We start from the raw sequence: 21,928 nt of genomic DNA, 5'->3' as shown, positions 1-21,928 counted from the left end.
GTTACTGTTTATAGCTTATTCTTCATTACTAAAGAGAAGTTTTATTGGACAATGAAGAAATGAGCATTTGGATTATGCTATTTATCCCTGTAATAGATTTGATATCTGCACCTTGAACCATTCAGTTTAATAATGATGATCATTACCACTTAAAAACAAATGTGGTCTATATTTTATAACCAAGAACATCCCATAGTATTTTGTTCAGCATTCTGAACAAAAAACTTGTCCTCAAGCCTACTAGGTACTTAAGATGAAAGAAAGTACTGGACTAGTACTAATGAAATAGGCACAAGCGGCAGTCTCAAAATCGACCATTTGAAAGGTGAAGAGTCTAAATCATTTATCACCATAAGGTCGGAGCGCAGAACCTGCGCCCTTTTTTGGGGACTTCCTAGTGGTATGTAGGGTGACTAGTAACTGAATAAGAGTAATGCATTAAATTACAATAGGATGAGGTAAACCATTAAGCATAGCAGAACCTGATGACATCACAGTCTCAAAATCTCCTCTAAAAGTCAGAAATGCTTTATTCATCCTTATCTCTCATCAGGGGGCATTGACACACTAATGACACCTGGGTTTCTTTCAAAGCAGTGGATTTTGGACAGGATTAGAAGTTGGCTTGGTTTTTGTTGTTGTTGTTGTCGTTGTTGTTGTTGTTGTTGTTTTTCCCTTTCAGTGGTTCACAGTCCCAATTAGGAGCAAAATTAGCCACTATCAGGGGATGGATGATTCTTTCCACAGAAGACTTCTTCCCAGTAAATTTGAATTGCAAATGTCAAAACCCCTAAAGAAAATGAAGGCAAAATAAATAAAGAGTGAAGTTTTTTTAAAGAGCAGCAGTAATTCATTATCAAGCAATTAGCCTTGCCATAAGCTCCCATTTCTCAGTTTAGAATATTTTGGTCAATATTGGCAATATAATTATGATAAAGGTTGAAGACACCGAGCAGCACTCAAATGTTAACCATTTACAAATAATTTGTCTTTAATGACAGACAGGAGAGCATCTAATTACACTCAGCATTTCGAGAACGGCTGACTATTTGCCAAACAGCACTCCATTTGATTGCCTTTCAAGTGCAGCCCTGGGTAGTTAAAGGGAAAATAGGATTTTTGGCTCCTGGTAATTAACTTCCTTCCCCCACCACTGTTCCATCCTGAGGCCCTAATGAAGGCCCTTTGAAGTCTTCATTACCAATGGGTATTTGTCAAGGCCAAAATAATAATGCACAGACCTAAGTCCTTCAAATAACAGTTTCCTTTATCATTCCTTTGTAAAATCTTTGAAATGACTAATGATGGCCTGAAAGGTGCAAAGGGCAAGACTCATGGCCTGAAATGAGGCAAGTCATCTGGAGGGTGGGGACAGGACACCCAAAGAAAGGAAAGTAATTCTGAACTGAAGGAGGAGAAAGAGGGATTATTTGAGATCTAGATTGTTTTCAACAAAGGCTCATTCTTCAAAGCTTTGTGAAAGAGTCTAAAGGGGAAAAAATATGAAAGTATGAAAAGTAAAGATAACTGAAAAAAATTAAAGATATTTTCAAATACAAACATGATCATAGGAATTCATTATTGACTGAATGGGCCCATATTTAGGAATATTTGGTTTGAAATAGGAATAAGAGTGAAATCAGTCACAGATTTGGTTTGCTTCATTTGTCTCAGAGATCATTAGATCTATTTCCAGCACTTCTTTTTCTCCTGAGAGTCCAGCATTTATAGAATCTATTTGAAGATAACTCAGAAGTGTATTTCATGGGCTCTTGATAGGCTATCTTAACCACGTGCCAATGTGCCATGGATTTTCTCAAAACCCCTTCCTTTATTAATTAAGGTACATGAAGAGACTCTGAATCACTGACTTGCCAGGCTTAGACTTTTCTGCCCAGCTTCTACAGTATTCTATTCAACGCAAGTTTCTTAGAGCTGTTAATGAGCTTTCTAATTTTGACACATACTGGGGTCTCATATATGCTTATGTCTTTTTCAGAACATTCCAAATAGAAGAGAACCAGCATTGCTGAAATAACTCTCCTTCTGTGACATTATCATTTTCTCTCTTTAACCTATGAGCTTTTGTGTGGATGAAGGATAATTTAAGTCAGTTAGCACCCTCTTGGTTTCAATTCCTAACAAGCAGCCTAGACTTCAGCTTCACCATTCCCTTCTTCACCACAATGTAATAGCATATATATGGCTATATACATATCTACACATAGAGAACCATATATAAATGGCTGGTTCTTTCATTCCGTTTTGCTTAAAACAAAAGAAATTTATTCTCTCACAGTTCTCGAGGTTCAGAGTCCAAAACCAAGCTGTTGACAGTGCCATAGGCCCTTCAACCCCCTAGAGGACAATCTGTGTTTGTATCTTTCAGTTTCCAGTGGTCCCAGTTGTTCCTCGGCTTGTTACAGCACAGTTTTTAATCTTTGCCTCTGTCTTGGTGGCCATCTTCCCTCCGTGTCTGTGTCTCCTCTCTGTATAAGGATACTTGTCATATTAGATTAAGGGGTCCACCATACTCCAGCATGATCTCACTTTAACTAGTTACTTCTATAAGAACCCTATTTCCAAATAAAATTACATTCTGAGGAACTAAGAGTCAGGACATCAACATATTATTTTGTGGGACATGATTCCACCCCATAGCACTAGAGAAAAAAAAACCTCATGTATTTCCTGCCATAGAGATTGTTCCTTTATTCATTTCACAGATATTTTTTCAGCAATTCTTTTTTTTTGTTACATGCAGTGCTAGGTTCGGGCAATAAAAATGAATTAGACTAGTTCTTATCTGAAAGGAAATACAGAAACAAACAATTAAAAGTATGTTTAAATGCAATACTGGTGCTATGACCAGAGTGCCATGGAAGCAAAAATTAGTGTGTGATTAATTCTGCCTGTGAGACCAGGCCAGCAATTACAAAGATGATTTTTTTGAAGTTAATATTAATGGAAATATAAGAGCTAAGCAGGCAGAAAGATCAGCGGAAGGATTCCAGCTAGGAGTCCACTCAGTACACGTATATTGAGCACCTGCTGTGTGCTAAACAGACGAGTTGGGTGTTGGCATACAGACATAATTTGTGTTTGTTTCTGGGGATAGAGACATTAAATGCTCCTGTCTTGACAAAATATTAATTTAGTAAGGAAGACAGAAAAGTAAACAAAATCTTAATAGTATGTGATAGGCCTATGATGGGGCTATAAAGGAGTAGAGGAAAAGAAATAATTAGGTTTGAACACCATGTTAAATGACTTGGCAATATCATGAAAACTATTCTATAGGAAGTCACATGATTAGACATTTTGCTAAAACAAAACAAAACAAAACAAACAAACAAAAAAGACTCCTATCCAGCTTTCCATTGCAGAATGAAGGATACTTCAGACAGTGAGATAGTGCAGTGTCGTTCTTGTTTTTATTTCATTTTTAAATTCATATTTTCATATGGCCATACCCATTTGCCCTTTGCTAGGTACTGCTTGGATGTTGTGTTTTTTATTAGCATCCATCTGTGAGCTACCCACGGTCTAACACAAACAGATAGTAAGGAAGGAATAAGTAAGGAAGGAATAAGGAATAAGAGCCAAATCTCTGTCTTTCTCTTGGAAGTCAAGCTATGAACAAATGGAGAGGGAAAGAAAATACCAAATCTATACGTCTTTGGTAATATGAGCTTGAATTTAAAGTTTTTCTGAGCATTATTAAAAATGTAATCTCCTTTTGAATCACTGGCTTCTGTGGTAAGAAAGGATTTGAGAAGAATCTTCATTAACCAGACTCCAGAGTTTGTACTAAACATATTTTCTCATGATTACCTTTGTTTTAAGGGTATTTCAGAAATCACAATTTTATATAAATAGACATGTGAAAATTATAAGGAATTAATTTATTTATCTACATGAGGATACATGTTATGACTTTACCTTTTTAAATGCACATGCATGAAGTTCTGTCATACATTGATCTCTGGAATTCACCTAAAGAAAAATGACAGAGAGAACTGCTAAAATTGGTAAGCATAAGAATAAAGCCCTATTTTCAAGGAAAAATTTTTCTCCACCCACTTAGTTAATTCTTGGAGACCTGTGAATGAAACTGACAGAAGCAGATTAGGAAGAGAAAAAAAAAAAAACTGATTTTAATGCATAAAGAACATAAGGGACTTCACCAAGAAATGCGACTCAGTGTGCTGGTTGGAATTTAGGAATCATAGACTAAAGGGATAAGGAGAAGAAAAATAAATTCTTAGAAGGGGTGTATAGAGAAAGACACTTAAGGGAAAACAAATAACTTTTTGGTAAAATAAATAAGCCCTCAGGAGAACAGATGGGCAAGATGATAGTTTTGTGACAAGGTCTTTTCTCTGTGCTGCTGACTTCTTTTTTTGTTTCTGATGATAATAATCTGTCTTTCCTGGTTACTCTCTGGGAGGGGATTTATGACAATTGAGTTCTTTTGGGAGGCTCTGCTTTTAGGCAGATAAGAGATTTCAGAAATTCAAATGCCTTCAGCTTAAAATAATTGTTATGCCACCGTGGCATATTTGAGATCCCTTCAGGAGAACAGAAAGAAGGGTACAGGGTCTTGACAAAAAAGTGAAGACAATGGGATCCTCACTCTATTCTAAGTACCCTAAGGCTAAGAATAATAATCTAATTGTCCCATGCTTCCACTTTGTAAGTGGGTGGCTACCACACCCAATGTAGTGTTTACATTTCCGCAGGTTTCACCTCCAAGTTTTAACTCCAGGAATAATGAGCCAGCCGCTTTTGTTCTTGTCCCTCTTGTCCTTTATTACTCTTTGCTTTTTACAGGGAAGAATAATAAATAGCTTAAATTAGCCAAAACCCGCTCTGTCCCAGTTATATTCTAACTAGATTTGCAGTTTAAAAAAAAAAAAAAAGTCCACTCCTGATAGTTCTGATAGTTAAAGAATTTTAATTAGGACTTTGACGACCGAATGCAGTCCAGCCCTGAATGTGCTGAGTAACTGAGGGGAAGCAGGAGCATCCAGAGTGTGGGCAGTGAGCCTGGGGATATTGTCAGGGATGGTAGGGGACACAAAGAACCCACCTGGAGAGGGCTGCCAGTGCTTCCAGTACTTGGAGGAGAAGGAATTTTCAGAGAGTGGTGATAGAGACAGCTCCGGGTCTGAGGTGGGGCAGGGTAAGGGTGCCTATGCACTTCGACCATTACATTCTCTCCTCACAGGCTGATTATGACGCCACTACTACCCAACATTCTCTGAAATTGTCTGTACTAAACATATGTGATGCAAAATGTAACCTGAAGGTTTTTTTATTTTTCTGTAAAGATACTAAAAGCTTATTTCTCTCTCTTCTGTGGACCAATGCCGTCTTGCTCTCTATAGTTCCATCATAAATTCTGTGGCTATAGCTTCTATTCTTTTCAATTTTTTTTACTCACTTTTATATACAGATGAGAGATTTTAAAGGCACTTTCATTTCCTGAATATAAAAACTGAAGTGTAACTGAAATCCCGAGAAGAGCAAACTATGTCTGTCACACCCCATTACCTTCTACATTGTTTGTGATTACTGGGCTTGAACCTAACAAAAGGCTTCATTAGAAACCAAGGGCAAGATCCCACCTTTTTGAAAGAATCTATTAAACAAAACAAAACCCATGAGATTTGGGTGGAAAAAAAAAGAAAGAAAGAAGTAGCTGACCCATTTTTAGCATGCTAAAATAAACCACCAGCACCATCTATCAGGAGATTTCAAACAATGGCAGTAGCATGCACGTAATCCAGATGGAAAGGTGATCTGAGTTAAAACTGTCAGTATGCTCACAGTCTTCAGTTAATTCATTAATTGGTGTCCAGTTCAAACTCAAATCACACTTGTTGTATGCAAAATATAGAAAATGTAATGTGCAGTGTGCACATATGTGTATATGCATTTACGTGTGAATACATCCACACTCTGGAAAGTGGGGCAAACACAAGTTCAAACATGATTAAGGTGAGTCTAAAAAACACACATTTTTTAAAATTTTATTTCTTTTCAGTGTTCCAAGATTCATTGTTTATGCACTACACCCAGTGCTCCATGCAATACGTGCCCTCCGTAATACCCACCACCAGGCTCACCCAACCCCCACACGACTCCCCTCCAAAACCCTCAGTTTGTTTCTCAGAGTCCCCAGTGTCTCATGGTTTGTCTCCCCCTCCGATTTCCCCCAACTCACTTCTCTCCATCTCCCAATGTCCTCCATATTATTCCCTATGCTCCACAAGTAAGTGAAACCATATGATAATTGATTCTATCTGCTTGACTTATTTCACTCAGCATACTGTCCTCCAGTCCCATCCATGTTGATACAAACGTTGGGTATTCATCCTTTCTGATGAAGGCGTAATACTCCATTGTATATATGGACCATATCTTCTTTATCCATTTGTCAGTTGAAGGGCATCTTGATTCTTTCCACAGTTTGGCAACTATGGCCATTGCTGCTATGAATATTGAGGTTCAGATGGCCCTTCTTTTCACTACCTCTGTATCTTTGGGGTAAATACCTAGTAGTGCAATTGCAGGGTTATAAGGAAGCTCTATTTTTAATTTCTTAAGGAATCTCCACACTGTTTTCCAAAATGGCTGCACCAACTTGCATTCCCACCAACAGTGTAAGAGAGTTCCCCTTTCTCTACATCCTCTCCAACACATGTTGTTTCCTGTCTTGTTACTTTTTGTCATTCTAACTGGTGTAAGGTGGTATCTCAATGTGGTTTTGATTTGAATCTCACTGATGGCTAGTGATGATGAACATTTTTTCATGTGTCTATTAGCCATTTGTATGTCTTCATTAGAGAAGTGTCTGTTCATGTCTTCTGCCCATTTTTTGACATGATTATCTGTTTTGTGTGTGTTGAGTTTGAGGAGTCCTTTATAGATCTTGGATATCAGCCCTTTGTCTATAGTGTCATTTGCAAATATCTTCTCCCATTCCCTGGGTTGCCTCTTTGTTTTGTTGACTGTTTCCTTTGCTGTGCAGAAGCTTTTGATCTTGATAAAGTCCCAAAATTTCATTTTTGCTTTTGTTTCCTTTTCCTTTGGAGACATATCTTGAAAGAAGTTGCTGTGGCCGATGTTGAAGAGGTTACTGCCTATGTTCTCCTCTAGGATTTTGATAGATTCCTGCCTCACATTGAGGTCTTTTATCCATTTTGAGTTTATCTTTGTGTATGGTGTGAGAGAATGGTCTAGTTTCATTCTTCTACACATAGCTGTCCAATTTTTCCAGCACCATTTACTGAAGAGACTGTCTTTTTCCCACTGTATATTTTTCCCTGCTTTGTCCCTTAAAGATTTTTTTTTATTTGACATTTTTAAATAATTTTTTTTCCCTTAAAGATTTTTTTTTTTTAATTTATTTGACATTTCCCTGCTTTGTCAAAGATTATATTACCACAGAGTTGAGGGTCCATTCTGGCCTCTCTACTCTGTTCCACTGGTCTATGTAATAAACACACATTTTAAGGATTTTTCACATTCTAAATATGGGCTCTCGGGCTCCTAATGACAACAAAAGAAAGTTGAGTGGTTATAAGATTCATAGTGGCCCAGAACCTAAAAATATGTCAATTGAAGTATTATCTCTATTTGGAACAAATAATAAATACCCTCATAGAGCCCATGACTAATCAGAGTTGTGCTCTGGTTGTATTGTCCAACATATCCAGCAAGTTTCTATGACTACTATTGAAATAGGAAAGTGGAGACTTAAAAGTTAAGAACTACTTAAGGTAAGCATGGATATCCTCCTGTTATCACAAGTCCTAAAAGCCTGATGTTACAGTCTTCATTGGAGTTCTTTTCAGAAAATCAGGCTTTGTTGGGGTGCCTGGGTGGCTCAGTCATTTAAGTGTCTGCCTTCAGCTCAGGTCCTGATCCCAGGGTCCTGGGATCGAGCCCCACATTAGGCTGCTTCCTGTTCAGCAAAGAGCCTGCTTCTCCTTCTCCCTCTCTTTGTATTTTCTCTCTCTCTGTCAAATAAGTAAATAAATTCTTTAAAAAAAATCAGACTTGCAATAAGAGAGTATATAACACATAAATATAATTATTTAACTTGAAATCTAGATCAAAAATAAGAAGAATGGGGCATTTTTGCTTGTTTTTTAGAAGTAAAACTTTCTAGCATTATTGTTAATCTATTTCCTTTCTCAGCTATCTCCTCTAAATGTCTACTTTCTATTTATCTGATCAAGAAGACAAAGCATGAGTGACTTTATAAAAATGTTTCTTGGCCCAGTTCCTTATGCTATCCTGGACCATATAATGTTTTGAAGGTATTATTTTAGGAGACAAGAAATACGTGAAAACTCTGAAATCCCAAGCCAAACCATCTTATTTCCTCTGTATATGAATCTCCTCTTGTCCTAAATTTCCCTAGCATTGGGAGAAGAGGCACAAATCAGGACTACAATCCAAGGAATATTATTGGTGTAAATATCCTTAGCTGCTGTAACATCTACTGTAGAGGCTGGTTAGAATCAGCACTGTTAGTTTTGGAGAAAGATCAAAGTATACTCTTTATTGTCTCGCTTTGGGTCTATATTAAAAGTGAGATATTTATTCAGCAATTTTCCATCTAGTGACACAATAGAAATCATGATGGGTGATGGACAGGTGGATGATTGAGTTGTTTTTGAGATAAGAACTGCTTAGCGGAAGAGTTATGGACCAAAGCAGCCAATAAAACCATCTACAAAGAATAATGGACAGTGATGACAGAGCTATAAGCACAGCAGGAAACATTTTTAGCTCCCTTTCCTGTCATGGGGGTGCATTTTCCTCTGCATTAACAAGGATTGGGTCAACACCTGCAATATAATGCATTTTAAATCTCAAATGTGAGCTCACCCTGCTCAAGAGAAAAAAATATTCTATCCGATTCCTCCTTCAACTTTGTGGAACCCTTATGATTGTGTAACTAGCCAACAAACACAGGCAGCTGAGCATCACAAGAAGAAAATAAGTTGAATTATGACAAATTCTTAGCATCTGGTAATCCCAACGTTTTACCTATAGAGATTAAATGATATCATTGAAAAGATAGAACTTGACTTCTCCCTCAATGGCAAATAAAGGGAAAGTGCGGAGTGAGCATATTTTATTCCTGTCACTTCGTTTCAGTTTCCATCAACTTATTTCCAAGAGATTATTGATGAGAAGTGGAGAAGAGTGGTGGGAGTAAGAGAAGTCCTGACTTGAACTTAAGCTGCTGGTACTCTGGGACATAACTGAGAAATCTGAAGAGTAAGAGAAGCTTAATTTTATGAGAGACTAAAAATTTCCTGGAAAATACTCAGGCTTAGAGACACTAACCAACCCATACTCTTTGGAAGACAAGAGCAAAGAAAGTCTGTCATTAAGATTGGTCCAGTGGATATGTAGCAAAGGGAAGTGACCCATAAATAATAACAAAAATTTGACTTTTGTACGAACTTGGTAAGTCACAGGCAAACCAGAGGGGGACATAAGAATTCCCTAGACTGGTTGGTTTTATGTGTTACATCTTCAAACAGGTATAAAACATTTTTGTATTCCGTGCATATTTAAAGAAGTCAAGGAGAAATTGCTTTTCTCTTTAATATTGCTTAAAAAACAGATTCACTTACTATTTCATTTCCATTGTCTGAATCAGACCTGGTGTCCTGCAAATAGTTTGCAAACCATTTCACTTTTATTTGGTACTTGATCTTCTTTAGCCCTCTTGTGAGTTTCTAAAACTTCATGAGAGGCACAGTAAGTTCTTGACAAAGATACTAAAAGAAGATAATCAGTCTTAGTAAATAGCACCATGCTATGTACTATTATTTTCAGGTTTTCAGTTAACTGTGATCACTGACTTTCAACTAACCAAAGTATGTGACCTTGCAAAAAGAATTGGCAAAAAAAATAACTATGTTAATGAGGAGCTGGTGCTGTTGTTGATATATTGTGGTACCATTTGGTTTATTTTTACCAACCTCTAATTGGGACCCAGTCCATTTCACAAGGAGTAAACATCACAGTGTGCCAGTAATGTTTTATTTTTATTACATATGGGTAGCAGAGCTATACCCTGGCTGAACCATTCTTTTCTCTGTTTCTTCACAGAAAAAATTAGCAATGCTTGATACCTTCTATCTTTCTCAGAGAGAAACCTTCTCAGAGAGACCAACTGGTCTCCAACTTTCCATTAGAGCAATACATAATTTAAGGGGTATCCTATTTCATTTTTCCCATGTTTATGTGAATTTCTTCCTTCAGCCTCTCTGTCCTTCCCTTAGTCCCTCCTCTCCATGGGAAAAGGATTGATGGATATGATTGATAATGAGGAAGATCTGATGCCTACTGGCTCCTGTTCTTCAGTTTGTGGGAAAGCAGTCCATACCCTAGGGGCCTTACTATCTCTGTCCCTGCTATTAGGGCTTGGTGGAGATGAGACTATGATTTCCCCTTGCAGCTTATCTGCATCAACAGCCTGCATACCTGCATTCCTAAAAAGAGTTTTCCAAGATCAGAATTCAGGCAATTGCTATATGGAGATCTGTGTAGAGTCATAAAACCAAGTTTTCTAATCTACCTCCATGGATTATAAAGCTAATATTTTAGCCTATATTTATCAAACTCCTATGTCTGTATTTCAACTGGCTCTAAACTTTGAGGGGAAGGAGGAATATGTACTATATTGGCCTTCCTGAAACCCTCAACTCATAGATCTACCACCTCCGAAGGTCTAGGGCATTGTTCCCAGAGAAGACAATGGACCCCGCAGATTTCCAGGATCCCACACAGGCAACCCAGGGCAGGAGAAAAAGCAGGAAATTGTAGATGGCATTTGGCCTCTGATTGAGAGTATTTATCAGAATATGAGATATTCTTTGGAAGCTCACTCAGAATAGGAAGTGAGAAGGATTTCCGAGGAGATGCAGTGAGCTTGGAATTACTTGTGGTGAACTATGGAATCAAAACATGTGAATCATTATTATATATGGGATCTCAGGCTAGTGAAATCTGGGGAAAGTTAGACCACCTGCATGTAGATCTTACGGTTTTAAGCAACTTATTTGTCCAAAGCACTTTTTTTGGTTTATGTCATTTACTTATTAGAATATGTTAGTGAGATAGGCAGGATAAGCATGCTGTTTGTATTTCACGTGTGGGAAATGGAGGTGCGGAAGGCTAGACATGATGCTATGTCATATAGCTAGCAAAGAGTAGAGAAGGATCAGAAAATATATGTTTTCTAACTTCCAGGCTGACTTTGTAATACATCACTAAGTATTCCTTAAGTCTACAAATTCTCCACAAAAATGTTGGTACAGAATTTTGCAGGACTACCAAGTTATTTAGATGTAACTGGATTCAAAATTAGAAAAATACTTTAGAGCTTGGCGAATGTGATGTGCTCCCAGTGATCCCTGACTCTTGGTATTCACACCTGTGTATAGTCATTTCCCTTTGAGTATGAACAGGACCTGTGACTTGCTTCTAGCCAATAGAATCTGGCAAAGATGATGGATGTTACTTCTGTCATTAGGTTAGTAGGATTGTAGTTTCCATCTGCCAGAAGAGTCTCATTTTAGCTCTGTCTCTTCTGGCTTTGATGAAAAAATTGCCATATGAGCATGGCAAGGAACAGAGAGAGACCTCCAGCCAACAGCCAGCAAGGAACTGGGTCCTCACAACAATATGAACTTGGAGGTGGAGCCTTCTTTAGTCAGGCTGCAGTGAGACCCCATCCCTCATGGATACTTTGGTTACAGCCTTACAAGACCCTAAAGCAGGGGTCTCAGCTAAGCTGTGCCCTGATTCCAGACCATGGAAACTGTTAGGTAATAAGTACGTGTTACTTTAAGCTGCTAAGTTTGTGGTAATTTATTAAGTGGCAGTAGATAACTAAATTGATTTTCAGTAAAACAACAGGAATCCTCTTGCAGGTATAAGCTCCAAAGAGCCTAATAATTACATTTCTTGTCACCAGCCTGGTTCATAGGTTACCCTCACTTGTGCCAGCTAATATAATAACCATTGTGCCTGGTAATCTTGTGCAGCAGACATAATCATCTTACTGGGATATCTCTTACCTCCCTGGCAGAATTTAAAGCTCAGTTGTCTACCGCCAGGCACTGCAAGGCCAAAATCATTTATTACAGAGCATTTAAGAATATTTCTGTATTAACAAGTCCTTGTCACATAAACATTAATGGCAAGCATAACTCAGTCTCAAGGTACCTTATGGAACATTTATCCTGAATTGCTTTACCAAGGCCTGGAAACAGGTGATCAAAATTCTCCTCTGACGATGTATGCAGCCCGAGACTACTGTGACAGAAGGAGGAAGGGAGAGAAAGAAAGAAAAAAAGAAGAAGATATCAACCTCCTTACATTGTTCCGAGGCAGCTTTCTATCTGAGTGTCAATTTTTATTAAATATCTTTCATTCCTGTTTTTCCCCATGCAAGTATTGGAAATGAGAAAGAAATTGGTTTAATAATTTTCTGAAAAAATCAGCTAAATTCCAATGTTGTTTGATCACATCCAGTTACAAAAATGTCAAGTGCATTTCCATTTAGAGTGCTTGCTTAAACAGCCGTGCAAATGGGGAACACCCGAAAATCAGCATATATCACGAGAGAGTTTTGAATTTTTTTTCAGTACACACTTGCATTAATCCACTCTGTTACTCCTGAAAATAATGCATTTTTCCAGCACATCATTCCTTAAATGAGGGTGATCCATCACCACCAGAGATTCACCAGTGAGGCACATTAATAAAAGCGGACAGATTCAGTGTGTTTTCTTTGGGAAGGTTTGCTTCTAGTGAGTACAATGTTTGGTTGCTTATGCTGAAAATCCAACCCAGATGTTTCTACAACTCCTGTTTTCTTTACTAGGACATTTCCCTAGATAATAGTCTATTATAATTCTCATTCTACTCTTCATTAAGGAGTTTTCATCTCAAAGTATTTCATGTGCTATAAGGGAATGGGATTTTTCTCCCCTCTTCTGAAAACTGGTGGATTAAAAAATGCTATAGTGACTAAACTAGACATCTTACTCTGATTAACTCAGGACTATAGTGTGATTAAAACATACACATATGCATACATACATTCAAATACCCATTTGAACAGTAATCAGTGAGGTTCAGACATGGGGAATCCAGGCAAATTTTACATTTTTATCACATATTTTTCAAAACTTAAATATTTCTTGACCACTTGTTTCCCGCAAATGAGTAATAATGGGGTGTATGGGAGAACTGAGTATTTACATTTTGGTATTTAATTAGATTAAGAATTAGCTAAGCAGTATTTTATTGAATGAAATTATATGGTATTTCTCTCCTAACCAACCCACCCCTTTTTTATTTCATTCCACAATATGTATACGTTAAGCACCACTACTGACTTTGTGCAGTTTAATCTCTAATTCCTGCTACTATATTTTAGAATATGGACCTTCTACAGGGTGGGTGAATTTTTTGGCATAACTACATTTTAGCTTTAGTGAGAAGACTTCATTTTCTTGTGTTCATTTTGACAATTCCACACCTACACTATTTAATGACTGAATGGAATATCTGTCCTTGAAATGTTGCATAAAATATTTAATAATTTCAATAATACTGAGAATAAAAATTTTCTTAATCTATAAATTATCAAATATTCACTGCTAAACTATATGTGTATAAAATCTAGAGTAATATAAAAACATAATGATGAGATTTATGGAAACCCCCTAGAGTGGATCATCTTTATTTGATGTTATTCTCAGTAAACAGGTTTGAGGAAATTCAATCAAGTAAAAATAATTGATAAAGTGTGTGCTGATTAATCATAGCAACATACTTATGCAATAGATCCATGGGGCCATACATTATTTGAAATATAATTTTCAAAAAATCATCAGTAGAAACTGTGCTGAGTATCTAATTGCATGAAGTTGCCAAGAAATGGGAAGGGTTTTAAAAGAGAAGAGAATGACCACAGACCAAGATTTAATATCAGGAAGAGTCATATGTCCCTATAAAAAGAAAAGTTGGCCTAAAGAGAAAAATGGTACATTTGAATCAGTTGAAACTGGAATTTTGAGTCAAACACTGAGTATGAAAGAAGAACATGGTATGAAATAAAAGATCAGAAATAGATAAATTTTCATGTTGGATTTTTTTTTCCTTGCAATTTTCTGAGGTTGGCGGAGAATTTCATAGTGTTCCAGAGCATAAGATCAAATTAGTAGTATTCATTTTTAATCACCAACTGCAGTTAGTATATAGAAAGTTACAAGTGAGTGGCACTCAACCCAAACTACTAGAACAATCTGGGTAAACAACAAAATGGAGTTTCAAAAAAAAAATCAGAGAATCAAATATTGCAAAGAAGCTAAAATGAACAAAAATCCCACAAGTTATGAACACTTGGGAAGATGCTTTTACCACTACCAGGAATGAGAAGAGGAGGAATCTTCCCGAGATAAGGGCCAGGCATGTAGAAACCTGGCCAACTTCTAATGAACTTGCACAGCACTTTGTAGTCCAGTATAAGGATGAAAATCACACGACACCTTAACCAGAGTCTGTACCCACTCACCCTGTCTTTCTCCAAGTATTCACTGTGATGGGGTACACTGAAGCCTGGGGAAAGAGCAAGGAAGTTGAGATAGATACCCCTAAGGCAGTGGAATTTTTCCAAGGGCAAAGTAACTATCCACCAAAAGCTAGATCTAGGGAGGGAGAGTGATGAAAGAAATCCATAGAGGTCCTTTGAAATTTTGCTAACTACACTGCAGCTGTATGCCAAAGGCTGGGGATAGGGCAGGAGAAGTCCTTCTGAGAATCTCTGGCCTTCACCAAGTGTCCTACAGCTCAGCTCTAAACTCTCAGGGCTGGGCTGCAGAACGGAGATTTCCCAGGGAGCAGGCCCAGAGAACAAAGAGAACACCTAAATGACCCAGAAAGCCAGAAGCTGGGTGTGAGTTAGAGATTACCAGACTCTTACTATTGCTCAGATCTCAAACCTTGCTAGAAGAAACCATTTTAAGTCAGTGCTTTAAAGTACTTTAAGTCATGGGGCACCTGGGTGGTTCAGTGAGTTAAGCTTTCAGCTCTTGGTTTTGGCTCAGGTCATAACTCAGGATCATGAACTCAGGGTCCTAAGATTGAGTCCCCCACCTCCCCATCTCTGTTGGGCCCCATGTTCAGCTTGGAGTCTGCTTAAGACTCTGTCTCCCTCTGTCCTTCCCCCAGTAAAATAAATAAATAAATCTCTAAAAAATATGTAAAGTACTTTAAGTTAGGGATGAACTGAATTTAACTAAAGGTGCACAAAAACTCAATTGAGAGTCAAACATGGATTAGGCTAACTTAGCCCACAAAACTAATGCTTCACATAAAAGGGGCAGCCTTTTTATGGATATAAATATTATTTACTTTGGTCTGTTATGTATAAAGTCTGTCATAAACAACAACAACAACAACAATAACAATAATAATAATGAAATACACAAGAAAATAAACAATGTAACCATAGGTGTTGAGAGAAAATAAACAAAGGAAACAGAACTAGAATTGGTCTCAGTGCTGGAATTATCATAGACTTTAAAATAAGGAGGAGGATTTCCAGAGAAAAGATAGTGGAAAAGTGGGGGATCCTATTTCAACCGGTCCCCTGAATTGAGCTGGATATATACCAGACCATTCTGAACACCCACGAAATCAGCCTATGTTTTAAGAAGATAAATCTGGATCTTTACAAACAGATTACATCAACAGTTGGTCTGAAACTAAAACAGGAAGCCATGATTCTGTGGGCAGATGTCAGAAGATAAATGGAATGGGGAGGGAGCCTCTGGGATCCTGCACCACTGGAGTGCAGAAGCCTCCCATCCTGGGGACAGAGCACAGACTCGCAGACCAGTAGTGGCAAGAAAAGGACTTTAGGGCAGCCCTCCAGACTGAAACCTGGAACTGCAGGTGTGTGCGTGATCTGGAAGTGGCTGGCAGTTTTAGAAGCACAAAGAGCAGAGATGTGCCTGGAGCTGGAAGCAAGGGCTGAGAGTGTTGCTGTGGGGTGCACAACCCAGGACACTGGTTTTTAGCAGCAGACAGAAACGGAGACGGTATAGCCTGGAATGGTCATTGGAGAGCAGACTGTGATCCTTCTGTTGTGAAACAGAGATTTGGATATGGTCGCTTTTGCTCTGACTCTTGGAAGAGATGCGGAAAGCCACCAGGGAAAGCCACCAGAGAACAAAAGTCCCCCTAAAACGGTTTTCATTGAGCCCATCCCCCCCACAGGTGGCAGAACAACTCTGCTCAAACAGGATTGCCTAAGTAACAGTATGGCAGGCCCTTCCCCCAGAAGACAGTCTGGAAGAACAAGAAGCTGACAACCCTAAGTTCCCTATAAAACAGGTGCATCTTACTTTGGTTGTGGTCAATAATCTGGACTCTGTACATTCCCTCAACCACCTCTCACCAGAATGACTAGGAGGGGGAACCCCCAACACAGGAAAAATTCAGAGACTGTGACCTCTGCCACAGAACTAATGAATATGGATATAAACAAGATGTCAGAAATAGACTTCAGGGTAACAGTTATGTAGCAACGGGCGTGACAAATCAACCAGGAAACGTAAGGGTAAGAGGATGGTGAAAAGAAATTAAGAGACAAAGAGATGGGGGCAGGAGGGACACTGAGGATGATGTCCAACAGTGCCAATTTTATTCCACATCTTACAAGCATTTATAAGGCAGATCACAATAGGAGGAGTGATACATCAGTACCTAGTCAGATGACCGCAAGTTTCTATAACAAGTTTACATTAACTACAAGCAAACCTCGNACCGCAAGTTTCTATAACAAGTTTACATTAACTACAAGCAAACCTCGTGATGCCAGGTAGTCTCAGCTAAAGCCATTAGCAAGACAATCAACCAGGGAGTGGGTTATGGGAGGTACAGGAACAGCAAGGACCAACTAAGAACTCATGACCCTGACCACATTGTTCCCTTCTGTAGGGAGAGTGTGTGGGAAGTCACGTGGGCGAGCGCACGACACATAGCACAGACCCTTTCTCAATGTTACTCAACTTTCCCGTCCTTAACCTTGTCAAGGTGTCCGGAATTTGAAGGAGACACAAGTCAGGGCCTGGTTTGATCCTCGACTCCAACCATGCCGTAGCCTCCAACATCTCCCGCTTCTTTTTTATATAAATCAAGCATATGAATTTGTGCCTGAGTATGCAGTCATTGTTGTCCTGTACGAAACAAGGAAACTCCCCATCCTAAAATCAATATAGCCAAAACAATGAATATAATGATAAAAATCCAAAAGGAATATTTCATTATATTTCCAGGATTAAACCCGTGCAACCCATCCAAAATCTGAGATACTATAGTAGCAGGATTTTGTACATCTAGTTGTGAATGTCCTGTATTAGCAATTTCCTTTTGCAACTCTGCAAGATCTAGACTTACATTACTATGAAACCATATTCCTTGCAAATGATGTTTAACGGCATCCCAAGAATAGTTCAAGGCTTTCAAGGGAGTGACACAAATATGTTGAAATCCTCCATGACATACTAAAGACATTTGAGTTCTTAACACCGATAATTGCCCTCCCAAAATTCTACTGCTTCTTCCAATCCTTCTAACCGGCTTAAATTTTTTGGTCTAGGGGCGCCTGGGTGGCTCAGTGGGTTAAGCCTCTGCCTTCAGCTCAGGTCATGATCCCAGGGTCCTGGGATCGAGCCCCATATCGGGCTCTCTGCTCGGCAGGGAGCCTGCTTCCTCCCTCTCTCTCTGCCTGCCTCTCTGCCTACTTGTGATCTTTGTCTGTCAAGTGAATAAATAAAATCTTAAAAAAAAAAAAAAATTTTTTTTGGTCTATATGCTCCTGAGTAGCCAAGGCATGAGAGATATTTTGGGCTAGAGAATTCACATGTGCGGCAGTTTGTACAGATTGCAAAAGAGCTATAGTAGAAACAGTAGTCGTAGCAATTAGAGAAATTAATACAGTTATCCCGGCAATAAGTAACCCTATGAATCACTTAACTCTATTCACCTGTGCCTGTAATTCCAACGCTAACTGATACCCATAATTAGCATACCAGGGATCCTCCAATTCCACTAGGAGGAGCATATATGAAGGTTGCATAGTTACAAACACTATCATGGGACCTGTGCCTGATGAAGGCAGGGACACAGGTAGACAATTTGTTAACACACAATGGTCACAGTAGATATTATACAATAGATGTCCCCCTAGGAAAGAGGTGAGAACTTTTGATCCCGAGACCACTACCAGTAAAAAAGGTCTAGGAACACAGGCCCACAAAGTCAGATTAAAGTCTTTTGTGGCAGTATAACCATTTCTGGCCACTTGCACTCCGATTGGTCCCAGGGCAGCAACCAGTTTCCAGAATTCTGCATGAAACATCCCTCCAGCTGTAAGGGAAGAGACGTCTTTTTCTCCGTCTATTCTGGCCGTTCAACGTGAGGTGAGCCATCCTCTGTTTGAGACACAAGGATTCAGCACCAGCTCTCTGGCATCCAGCGTGGGGTGTCCTCATCCTGTGGAAAAACACAAACAAAACCTCCCTCTGCGGAGGACAGGATCAGGACCCTTCCAAGTGCCCATCAGGGGGTCTTTCCACCTAGCATAAGGAAGAGGAGAAAAATCTGGATGCCAAAAGCGTTCAGCTGCTGTGTGACCTATATCGTCGACATTCAAAAATTTTTTAAATATAAAGAGTTAAAATTAAATGCATGCATATGAGGAGAGTATATCACTGTTCCTTGTAGTATCTCCCCCTCTTTTAATTTTTTGAGATATTATTTAAGGGTAGCATTAGCTCTTTTGACAATGGCTTGTCCTTGTGAATTATAGGGGATGTCCATTGAATGTTCTGATTTGTTTGCAAATAAGTATTTTTACATTTTTGTAAGTCACAGATATCTTAAGAAAAACAAATCCCTAGTCTGGAAGAGCAAACATTAGAGAAGAAGCAATGTTTAAAATAAGACAAAACATTAAGAGACACAACATTACAACTTCCTTCAGTTAATCTAGTCCCATATTACTAATTCTGTTTTACTCCGAATGCAGCTTTTACTTCTGGAAATTTTTACCCATTTCAGTTCCAGGATTTTTAACTTTTCATATACCTGTATTTGTTCTGAAAGTTTTTACATGAATCTCCTTTAAGACAAAACTTATTTCATATGAGAATAAAACAAAACATAGAAACTGGGTTTTCTCTGGGCAGGCAAAGAGAAAACCATTTACATTTTCTTTTTAACAGTAGATTAATTAATCCAGGAAAACTTTGTACTTGAGTGGATCATCAATATAGATTTGCCATGACACAGGGCTTTAGTCTTTCTTAAATATTATGCCTTATTTGAACAGAAACATTTTACAGGAAAAGATTCATTAGTCTTTTTTCTCCTCTTGTGAATAAATCCACCAAAACTGATCTAATACGGTCAAATTTTTAACATATTTCATTGTTTCCTTTTAAACCTATAAACCAAGGTAAATAAAAGTCACTTCCCCCAAGCCTTCTATGACTTACTATATACCCTCAAGTTTATTTCCTTTCATGTTCTGGTGTAACCAGACATTTTCACTTTAAGACACAACTACTCATTCTTTTAGGCCCTCCTTTTTGTGTGTACAATTAATCTTAGTCTGTCCTGACCGATACCTAAAATTCCTTTATTGAAGATATCCCCTCACGAACCTTCTACAACTTGCTTTTGCATTCAGGTTTTGTCCCAAGCCATTTCTTCCAAATAACCATCTCATTTAGGACAAAATTACCTTCTCTTACCCTCAACAAAATGTATTCCCATTCCTTAAATCTTTCTTACATATCTCCTACTTTCTTACATACAGGGTTGCTTTCTCATTTCCATCAGCCTTTCTATACCAGTGTCTTCTTTTTTCTTCCTAAGACAGTGAGTTTTCTGGTTTCCCTCCCATCGTAAATGATGTCGCAGACAAAGGGAGGGGGATCTTTCAGATGCTGTCCTGTTCGCGTCCCTCGCGGGAACTTAGGAGCGCCTTAGCTAAGGTCTGTCCGTATAAACCCCAGACCAGGCTACTCCATGGAGTAGATGACCGTTATGCCATATGACGCCCTGAGAGACTCAGGATGCAGCCCACTCAGACTCCATAGCTGAAGTGGTGGAGCCATACAGACACATTCACACAGTCAGGCACTCTTCAGATTCAAACAGGTTGGACACCCTCCCCTTTGGGTATCCCTGGATAATGGGAGGTGATCAGTCTCCCCTTCCATTCTTTATGAATGGGTCTAGCTCAGACAGTGGCCCCAGGGCTATTACAACAGAATTCAGTTAAGCACAAAAGATATTTACTAACAGATTTCAAAAGCACAAACCTAGTTCCAGTGACTGCTCTAGCATTTTATCCCATTTGATTTAAAGTTTCAGGTTAGCAAAGACTTTGAAAGCTACTTTAACAATTACCCATTAAAACTTTGAGACAGACAATTAGCCATCAGTTTAGTCATCTCTTTGCTAACAGATTTTAACCCAACAGATTTTAACAGATTTTAACAAATAACACGAGCTTATTGACTTTAAGTAAAAACTTTGAAGTTTCACATTTACTACTGTTAACTCAAAAGACATGTTTACCCTAATTAACCCAACAAACTTAACTTAGTTCAAATACTGATTTACGTTCCACTTGGTTCCACTCCGTTTCGAATGTTTACCTGAGACACGGTGGGAAGATCTGGAGTGGGGGGTGTTAGGTCCAGGGGGCTCTCTTCTTGTTAGAATTATAAGAAGCTATAGAGGTTAACTCTATAGAAGGTTGTGGATCTAAAGCCTCTCAAATATCTTCCCAAACTTTCACGGTTCCTTCAGGGCAAGCACATGGTCCTCTAATTCTCAACTGATTTTTAATCTCTTGCCCTACTTTCTGCCAAATTTGTAAATTTACCGTTCCTCCTTTAGGGAACCAAGGACAAAGATCAGACACCACACCAAAAAAATTGCTGTAAGGCCTTCTTTGAGTGCTTAGACCCCTTCTGCTTTAAAAGGGCCTGCAATGCCGTAACAAAAAGATCCTGTTGCACAGAATCAGACCGCCCCGTATTATTTTACTCCTGCAGTCGCCCGTCAGCCTGGGCTCCTCTTACCAAAATCTTGATAATCACTTACCTGTACCTGCGCGCTCCCTTGAAACGTACTCATGGTCCCTGTTCGGGTGCCACTTGTCACGGCCGGCTCGACAAATCGGCCAGGAAACGTGAGGGTAAGAGGATGGTGAAAAGAAATTAAGAGACAAAGAGATGGGGGCAGGAGGGACACTGAGGATGATGTCCAACAGTGCCAATTTTATTCCACATCTTACAAGCATTTATAAGGCAGATCACAATAGGAGGAGTAATACATCAGTACCAAGTCAGATAACCGCAAGTTTCTATAACAAGTTTACATTAACTACAAGCAAACCTCGTGATGCCAGGTAGTCTCAGCTAAAGCCATTAGCAAGACAATCAACCAAGGGAGTGGTATGGGAGGTACAGGAACAGCAAGGACCAACTAAGAACTCATGACCCTGACCACATTGTTCCCTTCTGTAGGGAGAGTGTGTGGGAAGTCACGTAGGCAAGCGCACGACACATAGCACAGACCCTTTCTCAGTGTTACTCAACTTTCCTGTCCTTAACCTTGTCAAGGTGTCTGGAATTTGAAGGAGACACAAGTCAGGGCCTGGTTTGATCCTCGACTCCAACCATGCCGTAGCCTCCAACACAGTTATGCAGGCAATAGCTAGGATGGAGAAAAGCATCAATGGTAACATAGATTCTCTAAGGACAGAAATGAGAGCTGATCTAGCAGAACTTAAAAA

At 38.9% G+C, this 21,928-nt stretch overlaps 1 protein-coding gene across 1 annotated transcript in view; it reads right to left on the bottom strand.

The window, feature by feature from the left end:
• LOC111152751 (protein Asterix-like) overlaps positions 1–21,267 on the bottom strand; it is a 100,687-nt gene extending 79,420 nt beyond the window's left edge. Inside the window, exon 1 of the mRNA XM_022511354.1 lies at positions 21,235–21,267. Coding sequence (XP_022367062.1) covers positions 21,235–21,267 — 33 coding nt within the window. The remainder of the gene's footprint in view (positions 1–21,234) is intronic.
• Between the last annotated feature and the right edge of the window lie 661 nt (positions 21,268–21,928).

This window comes from Enhydra lutris, unplaced genomic scaffold (genome assembly GCF_002288905.1).
Source record: "Enhydra lutris kenyoni isolate GAN:26980312 unplaced genomic scaffold, ASM228890v2 scaffoldscaffold3, whole genome shotgun sequence".
NCBI classification, from domain to species: Eukaryota; Metazoa; Chordata; class Mammalia; order Carnivora; family Mustelidae; genus Enhydra; species Enhydra lutris.
Note: the sequence above shows the minus strand (reverse complement) of the source record. Positions and strands in the feature narration are given on the sequence as shown.